We start from the raw sequence: 24,481 nt of genomic DNA, 5'->3' as shown, positions 1-24,481 counted from the left end.
ACAATATTTAATTTCAACCTACGTAACAAAACTATCTAAAATTATATTTTCAAATCAGCGTTAAATTTTACTTCAGACAATATATTTTTAAATTTATATAATATTGAAGAGAGCGTAATATATTTTTCAATTCGAACAACATTTCGCTTGTAAAAATTGTACTTTCTACTCTACCTAAGACTTCAAATTTTAAAATGCATTTACCATAGAAGTTGTAATCATTAGAAGTCTGACCTATCGTTACTTTGCTTTTGTATTCAGTGCATGTATAAATCAATATTCTTCAGTTTATATTGAAACATTGATCTTAAGCAGTCTTGTTTTTTGGATCATCAAAAAATAATTAATGTTTTTGTTTATATGAAATGAAAAACCATTTTATTAATAACTTCTTTTCATAGAAATGTTTGTTATATTACAAGTATTTTTTTGCGATATTATTGATTCTTAAAATTCACGTTACTTTTCACGATACGATCAATATCGCAGCTTGAAATGTAAAGAAACAAAAGTGATCCAACTTTGTTTCAAACTAAATTGTATTTTTTCACCATTGTTTTTTTTTTCTTCTAAAGATTTAGTATTCTATCGCTTGATTTATTCAAATTTCTTTTTATAAATACTTTTTATAAATAGTATATAGGCAAATTAATGGTGAAATTATACTAATTCATATAGAAGTTCGTTGTAAATCGAGTAAATCGGCATAGTATTATTAATACATATGATGCTTAATTAATTCTGGTAATAGGTACTAACTGTAACAAAACAAACTACATACTAAAAAGCATAATTAATGGAAAAAGGACGCTAATTCTTTTAGGAAAAAAGCATAAATTCGTCATACTATTTTTGACGCTAATTACGCTTAATTATTTTTTATCATTGGTACGAATTGAAATAAAACTATAACCTATGTACTAAAAGGAAAAACTAATGGGGAAATGGTTCTAAATCGTTTAAGTAAAACGTTAAAAAAATTCCGTGCTATCATTGACGCCAGTGATGCTTAATTAATTTTGGTAATAGGTACAATTCGAAATAATAAAAAAATTAGCTTCATAATGAAAAGCAAAATTAATTTAGAAATAGCACCAATTAGTTCAGAAGGAACATAAAAAATCACCATACTATTATTGACTCCATTGATGCTTAATTTTGAGAAAAGGCAATTTGGGTGTTACGATAATTGGTGCAGTTTTATCAGTTCCAAGCATACTTATGTAGGGGACATTAATATATTTGATACCTATTAAATTAGTATTAATACTGCAGAATTTTAATGCAGATAATGTGGAAAAAAATTTTACGGGCCTTGGAAGTACCAGTGGAAATTTCTTAATTATGATTAAATTTGACCATCACGAGTTGGTCTTGAGCATTAATATCACTCCGAACGATACTGAATACAACTAACCGTTAATTAGATGGAATGAACTACTAAATGCGTGCTTTGCTTAATCTGATAACGCAAAACCACCGGCAAGGACAAAAAAAATAATCTTTATAAATAAATTTTAAAAAATTGGATTTTTTTTAGCATTATTAATTATGTTGGTATACATATTTCAGTATATTGTATGATTTCGTAGTATTGCTCAGTACTGATTTATTGATAGATTTTTTTTTTCACCCCTTACGAAGAAGGAGTATAGAACTAATATTAATAATGTAATGAATAGTTTTTGTATCTGCGTGTCTCTCTTATAACTCCCAGAGTCATTTTTTCTCTTATCCTGAAATTTGAACAGTTGGTTGGAGAGGAAATCCCTATCCCGAAATTCAAAAATTTCAGTTTCGTTTTTCGGAAAATACATTTAAAAAATGGCCATTGATGAAAATAACATTTTAGAGCAGTATTTAAGAACGTGGGGCCCACGCCCCACTTGGGGGCATTTTGATTGTTAAGGGGGGCAATTCGAAAATGGACTCGACACGAGTTTCATCCTTTTGCTCTGGTCCATTTAAGTGCAATGGTGGCAAAATTGAAAGAAAAAAGCAAATTCTTAAATAATTGCGGCCAATAAATATTATAAATTCGTTTGGCGAGATCAAAATATCAACTGGGTTTTTGGCGGCGTCAAGTTAACTTCCCTGTGGCAGACGGCAGGCTCCGAGTGGACCCCCGGACGCTTTAAAATCTCGCTAAACAATGCAGTTGTTCGCATCTGAAGAACAGACGAAATGAGTGAAGATATTGAAAAACAACTTGTTGAAAACAAGAAAATTCTCAGTGCAAATGTACGAATCAACTTTGATAGACAGTGCATGGCAGTATTGATAACTTACGTAAGATATATTGATAAAGGGCATTTTGAAAAAGAAATGTTGTTCTGTTAAAAATTAGAAAGCACCACTACCTCCAAAGATTTATACAATAAGCTAAAAAACTACTTAGATGTCAATAATATACCAATGAAAAATATAACATATTGTGCTGCAGATGGTGCTCCTAATATGATGGGCAAGAAAAATGGTTGCTTAAAATTGATGAAAGATGACAATCTAGAAATGATTCTTGTGCATTGGGTTATTCATAGGGAAAACTTGGTAGCTAACAACATCTTGCCTGTTCTAAATGAAGTACTACATTCAGTAATAAAGAGTATCAATGCTATTAAAGCTAATGCCAAATGTGAGCGTCTCTTCAAATGTGCAAGAAAACTAATTTTACCACTTCCATCTTCATATTTGGACTCATGCTGTAAATTATTTACTGGTAAAAATAGAAATCGTCTGGATAGCGGGGAGACTTGAGACTGAAGCTAACCAAATTGGAGCCTAACATAAAATCTCTGTGCAGCAAGCATCAAGCTCAAGGTTCTCACTAAATTTAAATATTAAATTATTATAGAAAAATCTTTATTAAGGGGGTTCAGTATCTAAAAACCTTCAAAAAATCGAATTTCAGATTTTGATCAATAATTAAACTAGAAACTATTAGCTTTCTAACGATATATTGCTTTTGTTTGAAATCCACGTAGAAGTGCACTTAAACTTAATTTAAAAAATGTAAAAAAACCGAAAACGCCCATGCCACGCTCACTTTTGACAGACGATTTCGTAAACATTATAATGACCATTATTTTTTGCGTGTGCTATTACCAAGTCATTAAAAAAATTTTTATAATTTCAACTTTACAATATCTTTAGTTGATTGTAACTTTAACTGGATTATTTGTTTGTTCTTTATTTCCATGCGATTTTCGAGAATTTTGAATATAAAACTGAGATTTACATTAGTTTGATTTGTTAAGTCTATTTTTGTTTTGTTCTTNATTATTATAGAAAAATCTTTATTAAAATTATTTCGAATTTGAATTTTAGTTTTTCATTATATGTTTTCAAAATTTACTTACTGTGTTTCGTTATCTATTTCCAAGTGATTTTTTCCTATAACCTGTCATATAAGTTTCTTAAGTGAACAATTCAGTTTTTTAACATTAAAAATTATGTATATGTTACATAGGGGGGCATAAGAATTTTAGAAAGGCTTAGGTGGGACATGGCACAAAAAAGGTTGAGAAACACTGCTGTAGGGGATTCTGATTTTGCTCTCTTTTTTCAAATATTTTGAAGAAATATCAGTAACGCTTATTAGCTTATAGATTCTCATTAAAAAAAAAAAGAGTTTATTGCAAGTTCTTTAAAATTTAATTGTTTTCTATTTGTTACGTCCAATAAATTCAATGATAATTATGCGCGTGGTAGCATAGGTGGACAATGACAGCAAATTATTATTTCTAAAGTTATCTGAAACCACGAGCTTATTTTGTTTGCAGTTATGCTTTGAGAAGATGTGAAACTAAATAATTCAAAATCAGCAGCATTTGAAACAAAAATAAAGTAAATTACTGAAAAACGAAATTAAAAAAGAATACTAATACGTGTAATTCGCTTGACGTAAAGAAGTCGCTAAACTATTATTAACGTCAATGATACTTAATTGATGCTAATAATGGGCAATACTTGAAAAAAAAGCTATGACAAAAAAACTATGTTCTAGAAAGTTAAAATAAGGGAGAAATGGTTGAAATTTCGTATCGAAAAGAACATTAAAAAAACGCCTTACAATTTTTGACGCCAATAATATTCACTTAATTTTGGTAATAGGTTTTATTTGAAATAAAAAAAAGCTATGTGCTATAAAAGTAAATAAGTGGGGAAATGGTAGTAATTATTTAAGAAAAAGTGTAAAAAATCGCCATTCTATTATTAATGCCAATGTTGCTTAATTAATTTTGGTTACAGTCACTACTGATAATATAGCAATTTGTGCCGTTTAAATAAGTACCAAGTATACTCATACAGGTATAATGTAATATATTAACATATATATTTAATATCTATTAAGGCTACGTCAATATTGCGCAGTTTTAATATAGATACTATGGAAAGATGTTTTTATGGTCCCTTGAAGAGGATAGTTATCAGAGAAAACAACGTGATTATTTTTATCTTATCTGGGTTGAATCTGTTGAACTTTGTGAATCTTATTAAACTTTCTTTACAAAAACATTTTGAGCTCGTTTCTTTCTCAAAGTTTTTTGCACATACAAAACTTTATTTTTTAAAATCTTTGCTTTTGCGTAGATTGAAAATAAAATGCATTCTTCAGTTAAAAAAAAATTGCATATTCTTTATCCAGTTATTGTAAAATAGATTTATATTCTCCGGCATAAAAATATTTTGCAAATTACTGTATTTATACTATTACCTTAGATTCATATTCTTAAATCTAATTTTTTTTTCTCAATTCTTTGTATTTATGTTGTTACGCAGATTTCTATACTTCAGCTAGAATTTGTTTAACTTAAATATTTTAACTTATGTTGTTATGTAGATTTATATTCTTCAGCACAACATATTTTTTCATAAATCTTTCTATTTACGATGTTTCGCGCATTTACGAAATGTTCAAACTTTTTTTTCCATTATAACATTTAAAGCATATAGATACAAAAAAAATATTGCAACAGCAATACATCTTTATGGTAAAAATCCATTTCTTTAATAATTAAAAGAGTGAAAAATGCGATGAACACATTTCCAATTGAAAAAATTTTTTTCATTGCATATTATACATACGAGCATTAAGTGATTTTGTTCATAACACACTATTCTAATTTAAATTAACTTCATATCAGTAACTGCTTATATTCTTTAAAAACAAAAGATTTAAGTTTATCTACTTTGATTTTTCCCTTTTCTAATTTTTAAATTGAATAATACCACAGTAAGTTTCAATACCATACTTAAACTACAGCTGTAAAAGAGTTTGAATAAATATTGTCGCAAAGAACATCGCACAAAAGTTGTATTTCCTTTCAAATTTATCTATTATCAACTAAAAAAATATTTTACAAATGTTTGTTAAAAACAAAAGCGAACTGTATAGCCTGCTCTAACCTACAAGCTGTGTACCTAGTCACAAGTGTAGCATATAAGATAAAAATTTTGTATTAATGTTCAGTTATGTTATTTTCTATATTTGAAAAAAAAAATTATTGAATTTTATAACTGTATCTGTATTTCTTTTTATTTTCTAGATGACAAAGCGCAAGATGAGTACCCCGATGCTCCACGCAGGAAGTAAATTCCGTTCGGGTCTTTTACAACTTATGATACACACGATTGATCCAATGCATGATGGTAAGTAAAAAAAAATTCTTCTCGTATGGGACAAAATATCCAAGAATATATCATAAGGAAATCAATACCACTGTAATCAGGCTACTGTTCAAACATATAGTTAATACTACAACTTTCCTGAGATTTCTTGGAAATTTTAATTAAATAGAAGTCGGAGTTTAAGTCGAGCTCTCAGGAAAGTCAGGAGTCATGTTTTACGACAACCGACTCCACATGTCTGATTCAGACACATATAATACGAATAATGAGAGCTATTATTTTAGCATATGTGCTTTAAAATAAAAGTGAAATTGCCCAATTTTTTAAAAACCTTTCCTATTTTACTTCCAATTTTTAAACTCTTTCTAAACCATCGTACAAGTTGGCAGTTATGCAAATGATTTATATTATTATTATATGAATTATAATAATATAAATAAGTATAGTTACATTTTGAAAACTACGTCATTTTTTCTAGGTAAATTGGACGATAAAGCCAATCAACTCCATGCAATGGCTTCCTTAAAGGTTCTTCTCGAAGCACAAAAAACGAATGGAACAGTCAACATGAGGGTAAATCAGGGCAAGGGTGTTCCAAACAGTATATCTTGTCCAGCTTGCTCTGATTGTCCAGACTGTACCCATGGAACCCACCCTTCTATGGTAGAATCTCCAAGTGGGATGCACATCGTTCCATCGAATGTGGGTGGGGGTGATAGTTCAGCTGATGACCAGATGCCACCAGTGGAAATGTCACCCACAAGCAACGTCCGGGTAATTTGGGTCAGCTTCTTTTTCTTCTTTCTCTTCTCTTTCTCCTTTTTTTTCTATCTTTCTTTTTCACTCATTTATATAAGAGAATAAAAATATACAGTTTCGGTTTTGTAACCAGGTAGAAAAAATTAAAGAAGAAGCAAAAATCCAAATATACTTTTATTGGATATCATAAATTGATAATATACAAAAGCCATAATGAACAAAAGCAGTAATATACAAAGCAATAATATACAAATCAAACATAAATTGGTAATATACAGTGTGCAAAATAAAATAAAAAATGACCACTCTGTAATACTTTTAATCTAATGATCAGATCTTCACGTTCAAGAGCACAATTTTAACGGTTCGAGGGGGTGACCACAAATATGTTAATTAATTAGTGCGGACGATATTTTAACTTTTGAAATCAGACCCAAAAATGTATTTTCCATGAATAAACATATTTTTTTTTCGATGGATTTGAATTTCTCACCCTAAAAATATAGAGGGTAGCCACAAACTGAGAAATAAGATCCTAGTATTTTGGTCAGAAGAGTGGTCTAAAGTTAGGACACCTTAATATTAATTTTTCCTTTTGCGTATTTAACTATATCTTGAAAACTTGTTAAGCAGTTTAAAAAACATTTGCAAACAATTATAAAATTCATCTACTCAAAGATAATTCAATGCAAAATATAAATTTTAGAAATATATCATTTTTTTAATAGTTTTATCTAAGAGTAGTCGAAGAAATTTTGAATTGTAAGATATGCAGCTTTTTTTTACATGATTTTAAGAAATGTAATTACTCGTGACAAATATGAAATTTTAGCAAAATTGGTTGAATAGTTAGTTCCTCCTGGGAAAGCGAATTTTTTAAAAAAAAACTGTATTTTTTGATATTATAATTCAAAATATCGTCAGCATTAATTTACATATTCGAGATCACTACCCCCCCCCACCGAAACATTAAGATTGAGTCATCGAACGTCAAGATCTGATAATTAGATCAAAAGTTATTGAGTTCGTCCCGTTTTTTTAAACGCTCTCCGAAACATCAACGTTGTTAAGATTGTCGCCGTACTTATAGTGTTAAAAAAGTTTAATCAGTTTTAATAAGATTAAACTTTTTTTTTGCATTAAAGAACGGCAACAGTTTGGACAAGAGGATAACCTCACCTTTTTTTCCCTTCTTTTCATTTTTGTATGAAGCAAGTAAGTGATAAATGAATTATTTAGGAATGAATTACGATCACTTATAATGAATGACTTTAAAATGCATTATTTTTAAACGCTCAGCGGACTGCGTTTTTATTTTTTTTCCAATAAAATACAATTTCATTATCAATATGCATTGGAAATTTCATCCATACTTGCATTTCTTAGAGTCAATCAATAGTTTCGTGATAAAAGAAATATTTCAAATTACTTTTTAAATTCAATTCAAAATAATTTATAACACTGTGCCGTCTGTAAAATTATAGTTGTAGTATTTTCGACAAAATGAAAATTCATATTAAATATGCATTGGAAAATTGAGAATCAATTTAAGCAGAACAGTCTAGAAAAAAAAAGTTTCGGAAATATGCATTGAATTTCTCTAAGCTTCGGAAAACCATGAAAAGACCATTATAATTATTTTTATGATTTTAAACCATTCTATTGTAGTTTATGTTTCTCATAATTATTTGAAATTTAGATAAGATAGGAGGATTTGAAATATTGCCAGGTCAAAACTATAGACTTAATTATTTAAAAAAGGGGCAGTCAAGCAATTGTTAAAACAATTCAGAGAATGCTAGTCTGGCACCCCATAATCAACCGGTTGACATTCACCGGTTTTACCGGTGAATGTCAACATTTAAAGTAAGCAGATGGGCGACCACTTTGATCAGTTTGCGTTAGGACCGAGGGTGCCCGGTATCTGTCCTCGTTACACTCTTCTACGGTAAAGTGCTCGACTTCGCGCAGGTCATCGGGCTACCAAAGTAGTTGAGCCATTCCCTCTGCAGAGGATCAAAATTGCGATGGCATGTCTTCGTATCATCCTCAGGCATATTTCCCGAACCGTCGCCAATAGTTCATTGTGCAACTCTGGTGTGACGTAACTTAAGTACTTACCTGCCTACCGATATTATTATATTTATTCGATATTTTAATATCTGATGAGGATAGATTAGGAGAAGCATAAGTGTTCGGAATACCGGTTAAATGCATACTGGGCAGAACACTTGATCCTAAAATAAAAATTTGATATAGGGCATACCGGGCAAATGTATACCAGGCAGTGGCACTTAACTGGACCTAGTATATATTTCGGACTCTTACAAAAGCGACTGTGTGGTTGTCAACATTCCCCGTCATATGTATAAAATATTTTTTCAAGTCAATGGGCCATCGGACATTAATTGATATATTAAAAAAAGATTATTTTCAAAGTTTCAAGTATTTATGCAGCTGGTAACATGGTAAACAATAGTTTTGAAAATATGTAGAATACAGTAGTCATGAAATTAAGAAAAATTGGTTGAATGTTTCGATTAAACTTCATTTTAATACTAAAAAAATCATTTTTTCTATACATACTGCATTAAAGTATGTAGTCGTAAGTTTAATTTGCACAAAGAAAGAAGTTTGTATGTAAAAAATTGTTCGAGTAATTACAAATTTACAAAAAAGTTGGATTTCGGGTAGCAACGCTCACATGAATGTTGGGTATCACCGCCCAATTTTATTTCGTCGATAAATGTACGGTTGCAAAGATTATTATTTTATTGCTTCAAATTTGAATGTTATATGCATTTTTAACAACAAATATATGTTTTAATATTATATGAAACATAAATTTATATATTTAAAAATGAAAAATTAAATATTTTTAAAATGTAATTGATATATCCAAATTAAATTTAATATCAAGAAATCATAAATATTATGATAAGCTATTTGCTTACTTATTTATTTTCACTTATTTGTGAACGAATCAATCTACAGAAGCATTTGAATGCAATCAAAATACAAAGTGAATTTGTAATTTTATAAGAAGTATTTTATATTAAGTTTATAAGAAGAGATCAACCAAATAAGTTTATATTGAAAAACAACTATTGTTATTAATTATTGTTACTTAAATTAAATTATTTTCGTTAAATATTTAATATAAATATATATTAATATTATAATATATTAATATACATTAATAATGATAAAAAGTATGACATTTGTTGTTATTAAATGATAGAATTCACTAAAAGTATATAAATATGTAATAAATAAAATAATTTTGTGATAAAAATGATAAATGAGGTTTATCTATTGTCAATACATTGGTCATTCTCATTTACACCTGAAAAAATAGCCAAAAAACACAATTTTTGTAACTGGGCGGGGCTACCCGACACATTTTGAAAAGAGCTGAAAAACATGTTTTTTTAAATTTCTATTTTTTTAAGTTTAACTATTCTTTTTTTGGTTTATTCTTTTTGCATTATTTAATTAGATGATAAAACAATAGAAACATACAAAAATGTTGATTATTACTCAGTATTATACAGAAATATAAGCAATACTCCTTAAGTGAGCGGGGCTACCCGACTCTCCCCTATATAAAGTATAATATTAAGACGGTTTGAAAAGTATATTTGACTATGCTTAAGTGCTTACGTTTCCTAAAAATTTATTAATATATAATTCATTACAAATATTTATTAAAAATTGCTACCATTCATATATCTAAAGCATGGTTTGAACCAAAGCAGAAAGAAAGTATTTTTAGCGCAAAATAATTTTCTTAACTAAACCCAGATAGCAAGCGACCCTACGGCAAACGTTTTATTTTCATTTTCATAGAAAGTTGGTTTAATTTATCCTTTTTTAAACTTTGTAGAAATATTAGCATGCAAATCTTGTTTTCTTTAAGATTGAACAAAGATACATAAGAATTTTTATAAAACTTTTCTTTCCTCATTTTTTAACTTTTATTCCAAACTTTTTTTCGCATTTTTTTCATTTTCGTTTGTCCAGGCTATGCAACATTTTGTTTGTGTTCAAAACTTAATAATCAGGCCAACCTGCACTTTTAAATTGTTAAAAAATATATACAAAAGCTTGCGTTAAGAATCCATGATTTCGTGATGATCATAAAATCCGAAGTAAATCTTAAAAAGATGAATTTATCCTTGGTTTGAGAACGCTTCCTACTCTTGATTTGCAAATGATAATTAACCCATGATTTTTTGTCTTGTTTTGTAAATGTAGAATCAATATCGATATGAAAAGGTTGTTTAAAAGAGCCTCTTAGTGCGTAAATCAGCATAGTAAAATTGAACATTGTTTCAAGCTTGCATGATCTATTTTTTAAACATTTATAAACCTTATTGGACTTAGTGATAAAAGTTGTTGGTTTCACTGCTATCTGCTTACACTACTTATTATTTTTGAAAAGAGAACTGCTTATCTGAACGCACAACTGTTCTGGAATCTAAACGCATATGCTATGAGATTCATTTAAAATAAGCAGAATAAACGAAAACAGAATAATAATAATAAACTTTATTAATTGCATCATGTATTTATTTTTAAAAGCCAATCGAATTAATAATTCCTATCTTTCTGAGATACTGCTCTATCATCTTATCCAGTCGAAGTAAGCAGAAGACAATGAAAGTGAATGTGAATAATGCAATATATTTATTTGAGAACGTTATGAATTTTTTTTATTATTGCTCAATCATTCTAAAGTATTAAAAAAATTAAAACAAATAGAAACAAAATAAAATAAACAGATTATAAATGAATGATCAATAAAATAAGCAATTATTTGATCAAATACGTTGAGTTTTATGATAAACTACTCTAGAATCTCAGAATATTGCATACGACTAGGTCAAAACATGATATATTTCTTATAATATTTACATTTATATAGTATGATCTTTTGGCGAGATGCCAAACTTCCATTTATATGGTTTCAACAGGAGCTCCTAAATAAAAAATAGAAATATGAATTATGAGAAAAATTTCCTTCTACCTCATGCAAAGTGAATATGTTTAGAGTAAGCTGACTAGGGTCCTCTAAAAATTTACAATCTGATTGTAATATTCCTCTACGAATATTCGAAAACAACTGATTTATCCTTCCAAATTTCTTAGAACAGAGACCCCTTGCGGGAATTCTCCAACAGAAATAATTTTTTATCGAAGAGGTAAGGAGATGAGTTTTTGAATTTTCTTTTAGAAATTTTGCTTTCAATTTTTTAGTTTATTTTTAAGACGCTGGTCACCTTAGTCCGGAGACGTATTTTCTTAATATATAATGGTACTTTTACCGGAAGCAAGTACTTGTACCAGAAGCAAGTTATTTCAATTTTTTTTAATTTTTGTTTTCGATATTTTAATTTTGTTTAATTTATATTATTCAGTACAACAAAATTATTCGTTACAATCAAAAATAAATAAATGAGTGAAAGAAAAATCCATAAAAGGTGAGTTTGCTTCCGCGTGGTTAACACTAAAATATCTATATAATTTAGAAAAAATCTTTTATTATTGATTCTGTGTCGTTTAATAAAGTACTATTTACTAATAAATAATAGTTTTTTAGGGACAAAACTTCTGATAAATCTGAAACGAATTGTACTGAATTTTGAAAATAAATTTATTCTGAAATTTCTGAGATGACTACATAAGCTCCTACTGCAAAATTGTTTCTTTATACAATTTAAATTCCTCATCTTAGAAGTCTGACGTCACAATCCTAGAAATTTCATNAACCTAGAATTGATTGTATTATATAATATGAATTGATTTTCATTTTACTACATTATCACGGAATTTTTGTGGACTAAACCTTTGATAAGTCTGAACTGAATCGAACTAAAATTCTGATAAAGAATTGGATTGAAATTTCAGAGACGACTAAATAAGCTTCAACCTGAAAATCATTTCTTTATCCGATTGAAATTTCTCATCTTATAAGTCTGACGTCACAATCCAATGATATGATGGGGACAGAATTGTTAATATTCTAGAACCTAGAATTGATTGTATTATATAACATGAAATGATTTTTATTGGGATACATTATTACGGAATTTTTGTGGATAAAACTTTTGATAAGTCTGAACTGAATTGAACTAAAATTCTGATGAAGAATTGAATTGAAATTTCAGAGATGACTAAATAAGCTTCAACCTGAAAATCATTTTTTTATCCGATTACAATTCCCCATCTTTGAATTTTTGAAGAATTCTGAAGTCAAAATCTTATGAAATGAAGGTGTCAAAATAGATAATATTAGGATATAGAATTGATTATATGACGTAATCTGAAAGAATTTTTATCGGGATACAGTATCATGGAATTTTTACAACACACAATTATTGCTCAAGCTATAAAATATAACTGAATTCCAAAAATTATAGAATATTAACAAGTTGCTAATATGTTTGAATATAAGAGAGTTTCTAGTACGATGAAAGAAATCATGTAATAAAAATACAGGTAACTGTGGCAGAATATTATGAAATTAATTAAATGGATATAATAGAATATGATCACATGATATGAATATATTTAAACAAAATTCATTTTAAAATCACCGGAATTTTTTAAAACTATTTTTATGAATTTAAATTAAATTAAAATACTTTTGTTTAGTAATATTATTTTGAAGTACGTTTACGGGTATGTTATGTTTAAATAAAGTTTCAATTTATTTATTAAAAGTATTGTACTTATTTTTCTAAAATAAAATTGTTACATGGTTTGTTTATATGTCAGATTCATGTTAAATATTTAAATACTTATAGACTGCGAATAACTCTACTGGTACCTTCATGAGCAGAATTATTTTATGTCAGACTTATGTTAAATATTTAAATACTTATAGACTGCCAATAACTCTACTGGTACCTTCATGAGCAGAATTATTTTTGTGTTAGATTTATGTTAAATATTTAAATACTTATAGACTGCCAATAACTCAACTGGTACCTTCATGACCAGAAGTATTCGGAGTGACCCTGGTGACGCTGCAGTACTTCGTACAGATTCAGTCAACAGTATACCTCAAAGCAACGCTGACTCCACTCAGAATGTCAACATTGTCATGCCATCCGAATCTAAAACGCAGTTGCAAAATTCGAATCAAAATATTCCACATTCCAATTCACAGGGATCACAGGTAATATGAAATAAAGGCTGATAATAGATTATTCTGTAATATTAAACATGCACTTTAAATACTATTAATATCAAAGTAATTAAAAATTGATCAAATCTAAAATTATAAATTAATTAATCAAATACAATTATCAGAAAATACGTTATCGCTAACGATAAAAAGTAATAAATCTTTTCAACTACACGGTAAAAAAAAATCCTGAAAAGTTGCGGTAAGAAGAACCGGCACTCAGGATGCAGAACTTTTTACCGTAAAATTTTGCGGAACAGAAACAAACTGATTAACTGTAATTTTTACAGTAATATGTAATGAATCAATGTAATTTATTAAATGTACTGGCAAAATTACGGCATGAAATTTTACCGTAATTTTTTTAGAATTTTTTAGAGTGTACTCACGTACGATTTTGAACCTATATATTTGTTTTTGAGCTAAATCTCTATCATATCTAACGACCAAAATACTACAAATCCTGTTTCTTCAATTGAATTTCGAACTAATTCAGTTATTACAGACATTATTTTTCTTTTACTATATTCCGAGATTGGCTACACTACAAACATTAATTTATTTTATTTTGATTGTTTATGTACTCCAAAAAAGTATACAGTCTTTCTTCGTTGCATAATATTTAAAAGTTATAGTTATTTGCATTTTTAAGGTATCCGACTAGTTTCAGCAATTTTTTTTAAGGTATTAATATAAGAGTTCAAAAATCTAGTTTATGTGTTTTCTTAAGTGTGAAAACTTATAAAACTAGCAAAAAAATTATTATTAATTTATTTCGTTTTTTAAAATGGCCATTTTTAGTTAAAAAAATAAGTCATTTTTTGCATATACGCTAAACAAAGTTAAAAATATTCTATCACCCCCCCAAAAAAAATCCTTTGAGGATTTTATCTAGAAGGCAAAATTTTTGACAAAACTATGATTTGGACTATTACCTTCAAAGCAAGTGCATATACTACTAAGTTAGGGATCAATGTAGGAAAAAAAATTAAAGTTTTAACAATTTCCGCGCGTGTTTTTGCGAAAAAACATGTATAAAAAAAAATTATACTTTTTTTCTCATAGTCAGGAGTTCAAAACATGTGTGCTGAAATCATAAGCACTCATTGAAAATTTTAGACTATTATTTTGAAAACAATGTGAAATATCGTTTAGGGTGGTGTAAAATGTGAAAAAAAAACTGATTTTGAGATTAACGTATTTAAAGACTTATAATTTTGAAATATATAGAATCTTTGATGGCGATATCATTACATCAATTAAATTAAGTAGAATGAGATGGGCCGGGCATGTAGTGAGAATGAGCCCAGAACGAACAGCATTGCGAGTCTCTAATGCAGCCCCCTCCAATAAAAGGCAAGAGGAAGGCCCAAAAAGAGATGGAAGGACTGTGTGGATGAGGATTTTGCCATCCTAAAAGTAAAGAACTGGAAAACAATTGCTGGGAGAAGGGCAGAATGGGAAAAGCTTCTGAGGAGGGCCCAGGCTCACAAAGGGCTGCCGTGCCAATGCTGCTGCTGATGATGATGAAAGACTTAAAATCACTAGTCTGTCCACTGTTATCACCTTACACAAAAACTGCCATAACTTTGTAAATACACTAGTGTAAGAAATTAAGAGAATTTGCAGACTTGGTTGATTATCTCTAGAACTACTGGACCGATTTTAATGAAATTTTATTTGTACATACATTGATATAATACAAAACAAATAACCATTCAACAATTGTATTACACACGCATGATATTATATTACACACTATTTATAGAAAGCTACACTACAGGAATTCTAAATTCATAATAAACTCAATTTCAAAGCTTTTGTCCAAAATCATGTTTTTGCACTAGTCAGATACGTTAAAAGATATGTCTCCTTTTTATGTTTAGCCACCAGAACCTGCTACTGAAGAGGAAGAAGATGGTGAAAAGCCGATGGATTTATCATGGCCCGATACATGGCAGAAAAGACTAAATTACGTTCTGATTGCTCCTATTGTATTTCCATTGTATTTAACTCTTCCAGACACAAGGAGACCGGTGAGTCCTCATGTTATTGCGTATCAAGGAAGTGATACTATGTATTCACCTGTTTATTGTTGAAATTGAACTGAAACAATGTATTTCTCCTGTTGTATTTACATTATTTAAAACTTTTCAGGTCGATAAACAAATCTTAAACTTTATCGTTCATTTTTCTACTATCTATATAAATATTTCTCTAATGTGGTACCAGAAAACAAGGTAATTTCTCTATATTTTGGCAGCACTATAGTTATTATTCACTCTGTTAGTTTGTCAAAAGTAAAAATTTAAGTAATGTTAAAACACGTGTAACACGTTAAGTATTTATTGAGATTTATTTTGTTAGGTTTTCTTTTGTAATTATTTACGTAAAGTTGAATAGCTAGTCATACATTAAATATTTATTTAGAATAACTTTGTGTTTTTATGAAAATAAAAACTTAAGTTAAGAATTTATTATTTCGATTTGTTTTTTATCCTATCTAAAACGGCTGTAGAAATTTTAAACATAAACGGTGCTAAGGAACCTCATACTGTCATGCCAATTATTGGTGGAAAAACATGCCTGTTCCAATGCTGAAATGTCCGAAGCCAATAATTATGGTAGTTTGTGTGATTTAATATTAAAAATGGCAAAAGAATTTTTCCTTCTTAAGAAAGCAAAAAATCCGGTACCCGCTTTACATAACGTTTTAAACATACACTGTNCCATTGTATTTAACTCTTCCAGACACAAGGAGACCGGTGAGTGCGCATGTTATTGTGTATCAAGGAAGTGATACCATACCTGCCAACTCTTCCGGATTTTCCGGAAGATTTTATTTTTATATTTAAAGTGGTAGTAAATATATACTATTTTTCTTTTATAAACTTAATTTTTAAATGATTTTGATCACCACTATTCTTTCAAAAATTGAGCACATATATGCGGTACTATCATGGTTGTCAACTTAAGTTTTTTCAAATACAACGTATTTGTTTGCTCAAAATTGAAGTTTTAATTCCATTTTAATACCGCAGGGAAAAATGATAATGGAAGGGATTAAAAGTTGGCAAGTATGCGATACTATGTATTCACCTGTTTATTGTTGAAATTGAACTGAAACAATGTATTTCTTCTGTTGTATTTACATTATTTAAAACTTTTCAGGTCGATAAACGAATCTTAAACTTTATCGTTCATATTTTGCTTGGCAATTTTTCTACTATCTATATAAATATTTCTCTAATGTGGTACCATAAACAGGGTAATTTCTCTATATTTTGGCAGCACTGTTGTTATTATTCACTCTGTTAGGTTGTCAAAAGTAAAAGTTTAAGTAATGTTAAAACACATGTAACACGTTAAGTATTTATTGAGATTTATTTTGTTAGGTTTTCTTATGTAATTATTTACGTAAAGTTGAATAGCTAGTCATACATTAAGTATTTATTTAGAATAACTTTGTGTTTTTATGAAAATAAAAACTTAAGTTAAGAACTTATTATTTAGATTTGTTTTTTTATCCTATCTAAAATGGCTGTAGAAATTTTTAACATAAACCGTGCTATGGAACCTCATACTGTCAAACCAATTATTGGTAAAAAAAAACATGCCTGTTCCAGTGCTGAAATGTCCGAAGCCAATAATTATGGTAGTTTGTGTGATTTAACTGCTGCCGGACAGATTTTAAATTACTGCTAAAATTCATTATGTAAAGAACATTTCTTAAAATGGCAAAAGAATTTTTCCTTCTTAAGAAAGCAAAAAATCCGGTACCCGCTTTACATAACGTTTTAAACATACACTGTCAAAATTTTCATTCCAAAATTGAGGTAAAATAACTGGCAACTGTCTGCCCATCCGATTAACCATAAAGTTTATGGCAAAGAACATTTCTTTTTCTTTATGGTTTTGAAACCATTTACAAAAAGTATGGTTATAAAACCATTAATACAAAACTATACGGTTTTTTAAACATTCACTACTAGTATTATTCAAAAACTGAAGAAAAGAAATTTTTTTAACTTGACATAGGAGCTCGGCTTGAACTCCAGTTCTGCCTGTCATGAGATCGACAGAAAAGTCCGCTCGGTTATGATATGTACGCAGTTGCAAAGAACTAAGTAGCTTCATTAGATGGTTCGAGTTGATGCTATAAAATTCTGGTCGTTTAACCGTATTAGGTGAAAGCAGTTTATAAACAGTTTTTTCTCAAACTTAACAGTTTGGTTACCATATTATTTATGGTTATTTGACTGTTTTGATTAAATATGGTAAAATAACCATTCAGTAAATCGTTATTTAACCATTTTTTCCGAGAAATTTCTAACAGTGTAAAGATGAAATGATATTCATTGTTTCTTTTCTGTATTGATACCAGAAATGAATAAAAATATCTCTCATTTCGTCATTTTTCGCATAATATTACTCACATAATCAGTGGAAAAATATATTTTCATCAAAAGAAAATTATCACAATAGCGAGTGACAAATATTTTCAGTTAGCTATAGGCATATAATTTTTGTATCCTTAATCTTAGTATTTTGATGATTACTTAGAAACCTGTCGTAATAGTATACTTTACATCGAACTTTTCTTGTAAACCACATTGCATCAACCCGGATCACCCATTAGTGTCCAGGATACACTGAGCTATAACGGTGGGAACGTATAGTTTATCTACGGTAAGAACTCCCCTCGCTACAAAGTCTGAAGCCGTCTGCTGCTATGGAAACAAGAATAGCGGATCTTAAGGAGGGTAGCTTCTCTTCATTCTAGAGCGAACACAATAGACCTAAGAAAAATATTCCTTTTTTCTCACCGACCGAAGCCAAAACCTGTCCTAAATAATGACCTCACACCTCTACTTGAAATAGAAATACCTCGTTACCATAGTCACCGCCACGGATCCAGACAAATGGTTAGGAGAGTTGTTCCTTTAGACAAATTATAGCTACTAGTAGAGCCTTCCAAACCGGACAGGTAAGTGGGGAGACACCAGACTAAGAGTAACACCCTGGCCCTCCAAGTAGGGGGTTGAGGGATCCATATCTCTGAAGTGGATGAAAGCTTTCTACCAAATGTGTCCCCACCAGTTAATAAGAACCCTGGTTGGAAAAGTCAATTGGAAACAAGTAAAACCAGTGTTTGATTAAAATCCTCTGGGAAATAGAAAAAGAGGAAGACCTAAAATTGCTTGGCACAGGGAGATTATAAGTGAATTGAAAACAATAAGGAAAGACATGTATAGAGGCAAAACATTTGTTCACAAATAGAGTGAAATGGAGAGCTACAATAAAAGCTCTATGCTCCCATTAGGAGTGAAGAGAAATATGCATGTATCAGAATATGTATCAGAAACATAAGCAGTACTAAAAACACGCATATTGTATAGTTAAAGAACAATCGTAACATCATTATTAAAGAATGTAGTATTACACTACATCAATTAATAATTAAAAAATATGAAATATCCGAAACTTATTGCATTATACTTTAGATCATGTCATTAAAGTGAAGCATTTTCCTTTACTGTCATTTTAGGAAAAAAGAAAATTCTTCTATATGACATTCATAGGCAGTATCTGCTGGATTGCTGTATTTTCTTACCTAATGGTGTGGTGGGCTTCCCTTGTTGGGCAAACAGCGGGCATTCCAAATGAGGTAGGTTGCATTTTTTTTTTATCAATTGCGTAGAGTTTAGGTAACTCAGGGGACATAGCGTTCGTCTACCATTGAGGTGATCCTGGTTCAAATCTCAACAAGTGCTGGACGATACGAATTCCATACTCGTTCGCACCGACCACAGTGCTGATGTAAAATATCCGCTAGGGGACGGATCTGGCTTACCATGGAAGGTTCACGTGGTTTTCCTCTCAATGCAACGCAAATGTGAATTAGTTCCATCAAAAATTCCTGCATGAAGTTAAATTTTTCCCGTTACTTGATCCAGGAGATTGCTTGTCTTCTGAATTGGGTTCAAATTTACAAGACTATGAAGTTGAACGTTAGTCATAAACTAAAAAAAAATGGGCAGGGTGTTTAACGCCGGTTATAAAATAAAACTTTAACAGAAGATAAAAATAATGTAGGAAAATTATAAATTAGGTACTCAAATAATTATAAGGCTAAATATCATTAAAATAGTAAAAATAAAGTTGTTTGTACTTATACTTCTATAATGAAATTCGTAATGAATGTCTGACGAAAAATATGTAAAACCCTCAATATATAATGACTCTTTTTGTCAGAAAGAGTGATGATTATAAACTTAAAAGTTATGTCTAAGAAGATTATCGCAGTCACTAGAACACTACCTAAGGTGGTTATCTAAGATAACCACCTTCAATATTGTGGTGGCTCTTACAAACAAAATTCAATGTTTTGGTTACTCTAAATGTAAAAATGACGTATGTTGGTTATCCAGATCAGAGAAGCAATATTGTAATGTTTATAAACGAAAAAAGTCTTTTCAAAGGTGGTTTTCCAGGTTACGGAATCAATACTGTGGATATAACTGCCGGGCCTCTAGTAACTATCCTTGTTGTATCCACCCCTACTATTTCGAATTTTACTGTAAAAATTTCCGGATCAATTTGTGGTAAAAAGTACCTGTATTCAGGGCGCCGGTACTTTTTACCCAAAAACCCATTTTTGCCTTTACATGTTCCGGAACAAAAAATCTTATATATCTTATTACCACAAAAATAATAACTACCATAAAATCATTAAATCACTTCATTTAACTAAATATTACTGTAAAAATTACTATGTATATTTCACGGTAAAATGGGTACTATGAATGACGCACGCAAAGTTCCGGTACTTTATTCGGTAATTAGATCCGGAATTTTTAACAGTGTAATTTCGTCAGGATGGCTATAAACTTAAAAGTTACGATTAAGACGATTATCGCAATGACAGAACACTGTCTATGGTGGTTATTCAAGATAACCACCTACATTATTGTTGTGACTCTTGCTAACAAGAGACAGTGTTTTGGTTGCAGTGAATGTTAAAGTTATATCTATTGATTATCCAGGTTACAGAATCAGTCACGTGGGGACTAAATACTGAAAGTCTTATTTAAGGTGGTTATCGAGGTTGCAAAGTCAATATTATGATAATTGTGAACATAAAAATCAGATTTACAATGGTTATCCTTGTTGTGACCACTCCTTTATAATAAATTAGTTCCTCAAGTACCATGCTGTGTGAAATGATCATACTCTTGTGTATTTTATTTCACATATATCTTGATTGAGAATACGGTACTTGTTCCATTTTCTTATGCCATTTCCTTCTTGCTTTTTTTTCTATGGTAGCCGATATTTTGAAAAAAAATTTCCGTAAACACTACCGTAAACTATTTATTTTTTAAACATCATTATAGTTGGCATTGCCGTTAATGTCGCATCTTTATCAAATTGTTTATAGTCAAGTTTTTCTTAAAATCTAATGAAATCTGGTTACGCTACCAGGTTTAGCATTGTTTATCCAAGTGGACTATTCCGCCCGTTAATTTACTTTTTTTCTACTTAATTTTAATGATTTTATTTGTTACTCTTTTTTAAAACTTTTTAATTTTTTGGTTTTTTTAAATGGTTTATTGTCAATTTTGAAAAAAAAAATTCATTTTTATTTAATATAAAATTAAGTTACAAATGCTTTTTAAAATATTATGAAAAAAGATAATTTAATTATCTTAACTTATGGTATACAATTAGTTTTAGTAAAAAATTAAGCATTAAAACTATTTTAGGAGAATAGAATAATATCAAAAAAATCAATCTTTAACATAGCCTGAAAAATGGACAACCACCTAATATTGTGTTTCTTCTTCTTTTATTTCGAATATTCTAGCATAGAACAATAAAAATCTTTTCGTTACTTTCTTTACTAACATGTCATAGGCGAATACTCGAAAGTTTTTTTTTCTGGCATATCAGACTCAAATATGATTATAATTCTTATCGTTTTACTTCCATCACAAAAGAAAAAGCTCTCAATAATATCTTCGGGGGAACTTTTATTTGCTAAATGATGTAGTATTTCAGGACGGCATTAAATCATCCATATCATCTCTTATTTTTGGTGTCCTATTAACCTAGATTTGTTACAAATCGATTGCATATACGTTACTATTAAAGTGAAGATACCAAGTAGTGGAAGGACGAACGAAGTGGTCACTTTTAAGATTGGTAAATTTCTTGCATTATTTTATGCATCGGCAAAATTATTAAAATATATTTTAAGTATACCTATAGTATATATAATGGACTACAGATCCCAATTTCAAAAGCACACACCCCCCGCAAAGGGATGGGATAAAAAGTGACCACAAAAGTGACGAAATTTACAACCATGCCAAAAAGATGTTTTTACCCTTTTTAAATGGATAGAAGCAGCTTAATTAACGATTACTTGAAGATTACAATGACATCCATGTTTTGCATACTTGGACAGAAAATTGAAAACAAGTGAGTGTTTAAATTGTGTTAATTTAAAAAAAAAATTAAGTGTCCCAAAGTGCGGGAAACCAAATTTGTCTCCCGCTGGTCAGTTTTCTCGTGTAGTTCAGAAAGCCATATAGTAATAGACAGGAATACGAGTGTAGCAAAGATAGCCTGGTTTTCTGTTAAATGAAGAAGCGATACATAAAAGTAGTTAATATTTTATGCATTACTTTATGTATTTATACCTTTGTTAAGTTAAAGAAATATTAAAGAAGTACCAGGATCAACCACTTTATTTCGGAAAATAGAATATTTACCAAATTTTATCACTTATTATAAAACAATATTTTATTGTAAATTTTCCCAAAATCATAACCAAAGCACTTCGGTAAAAATTACCGAGCTTTCTGTTGTTCTTATAAAGGAATGCAGTAAATTTTACCGAATTCTGTAGTTTTGAGAATGTTTTTTTCTCCGAGAAAAAATCTATATTTACTTAATTGTTTTTGAAAAAAATTTCTTTTAAGTTACTTATTTATAGACATTGAATTGTTTTTTTGTCGTAGGTTATGGGACTGACATTTTTAGCTGCCGGAACCAGCATACCTGATTTAATAACGAGTGTTTTGGTGGCCAGAAAAGGCTTTGGAGATATGGCCGTATCGAGTTCTGTCGGCAGTAATATATTCGACGTCTCTGTAGGGTAACTAAAAAAATTTACTATGCATTATTTTTATTTTAAGGGCCGTAACATGGCCTTAGATTATAGCACTGAGAATCGAACCCACCCCAAGTCTTGATTCACCCAAGCCCTCAACTACCATATCTTGAAACGCGCTTCGATTCCCCATGCGGGTGATGTATTCGGTTGAGTGACTGATCAAATCTGGCTAGAAAAATACATGCATCAATAGGTGGTTGGGCTGTGTGGTGCGTAGGCAGGTTGATTAAAATTTTCTACCCTCCGACCTTAAATGTGGTAATGTTATGCACCCATGCACCAGTAATTGCTCCGGATTTTTTTTTTAAGATAAATCACAGATCATCAACAATAACTCATTAGTGAAATGCTTCAGCAGCACTTTTAAATCATCAATTTGTTTTTGCGACCCCTTTGGGGTTCGCAAAAACAAATCAGGGAGGCTGCAGAATTAAAAATAACCAGCTTATAAATAAAAAATCACACTTTTTCGCAGACTCAAACCAGAAACATATATTTGAAAGAAATTGCAGCACATGTAATTGTTACATTACGTGTTATCAATGTAATTAATGGGATGGTTAAGTTTTTTTTTCCCTTAAAAGATTTTCCATACGTGGCTCCACGTTCCTAAGATATAATAACTAATTGCTCTCCACCGTTTCATGACTCAGGGAGAATAGCAGTAAGGGAAAAGGTCGGGCAGTATTCATTTATTTTTTACTTATTTGTGGTTACAGGACTAATAAGTTTTCAAACTATTATGTGACGTCATCAACCAAACCGAAATCTCGAAATTTTTATTTTTTATTTACTATTTTTCACTTTTGTTGTTACATATTTTTGCTGTAATTATGCTTCATTTACTAAAGTAATGAATATTTAAATTAAATACAGTAATTAACCTACAGCTAACTACAATATGATTTAACTGTTTACAACCTAGAAAATTCACGAGTAATTTTCAATTAAAAAATGTTGAATGCTTTAAAATCAAGATTTAATGTTAATCATCCATTTATAGTAAAATTAGTACAAATAGTTAAATTACATCCTTTTTATCCATCAAAAGCACATGACATATTATCCAATATATCCTATTCCATCAACAATAAGTTTAAGTATTCTTTAAAAATTAATAAATTTTATACTACCATTTTTCAAAATGACAAGGACATATTTCACATTTTAAAATTCGCGTTGTAAATGGAAAGGAATATTCAAATAAATCAGTGGACCTTATCAAACTTTGGCAGCCTTTGATAGTTAGCATTTTTTTAATGAAAAATTTGAAGGTATATGTAGGTATTTTACTTTCATAGCTTTAGGCCTTGACCTATGGCAACCAAATACGTCATCCATTATCTAAAATGAGCTATGCGCCGCATGTAATTCAATGTTATCGATTGGCTGCTTTGACATAAAAGGCGGAGTTTCTTTTCCTGTATCTAAAAGTTAGTGATGTAATACATTTTAAAAGAATAATTCATCAATACTGATCCAAATTAGTCAGATTGAAATCTTGAAAAAAATAAAAACAATTGTGAAATCTGAGACATTAAAATCTATTTTTAGTTTTTCAAGATATTATTCCTATTTTTCTTTGGAAATATCCTAGTGGTTGATAAAAGCTAAAATAAGAATTAAAAAAAAACATGATACGAAAAATATATTTTTTATGTATTTAAATTTGTTTTCTTATTCACAATTATACACGGAGAAAAAATTCTGTTAAAGTT

The 24,481-nt window shown here is 29.6% G+C and overlaps 1 protein-coding gene across 1 annotated transcript in view; it reads left to right on the top strand.

Annotated features, from left to right (window-relative positions):
• The window catches only part of LOC107457341 (sodium/potassium/calcium exchanger 2-like), an 88,754-nt gene that overhangs the window by 59,110 nt on the left and 5,163 nt on the right, over positions 1-24,481 (top strand). Inside the window, exons 3-8 of the mRNA XM_043042568.2 lie at positions 5,550-5,652; positions 6,110-6,414; positions 13,361-13,573; positions 15,469-15,618; positions 19,131-19,250; positions 22,609-22,745. Coding sequence (XP_042898502.1) covers positions 5,550-5,652; positions 6,110-6,414; positions 13,361-13,573; positions 15,469-15,618; positions 19,131-19,250; positions 22,609-22,745 — 1,028 coding nt within the window. The remainder of the gene's footprint in view (positions 1-5,549; positions 5,653-6,109; positions 6,415-13,360; positions 13,574-15,468; positions 15,619-19,130; positions 19,251-22,608; positions 22,746-24,481) is intronic.

This window comes from Parasteatoda tepidariorum, chromosome 7, assembly GCF_043381705.1.
Source record: "Parasteatoda tepidariorum isolate YZ-2023 chromosome 7, CAS_Ptep_4.0, whole genome shotgun sequence".
Lineage (NCBI taxonomy): Eukaryota > Metazoa > Arthropoda > Arachnida > Araneae > Theridiidae > Parasteatoda > Parasteatoda tepidariorum.
Note: the sequence above shows the minus strand (reverse complement) of the source record. Positions and strands in the feature narration are given on the sequence as shown.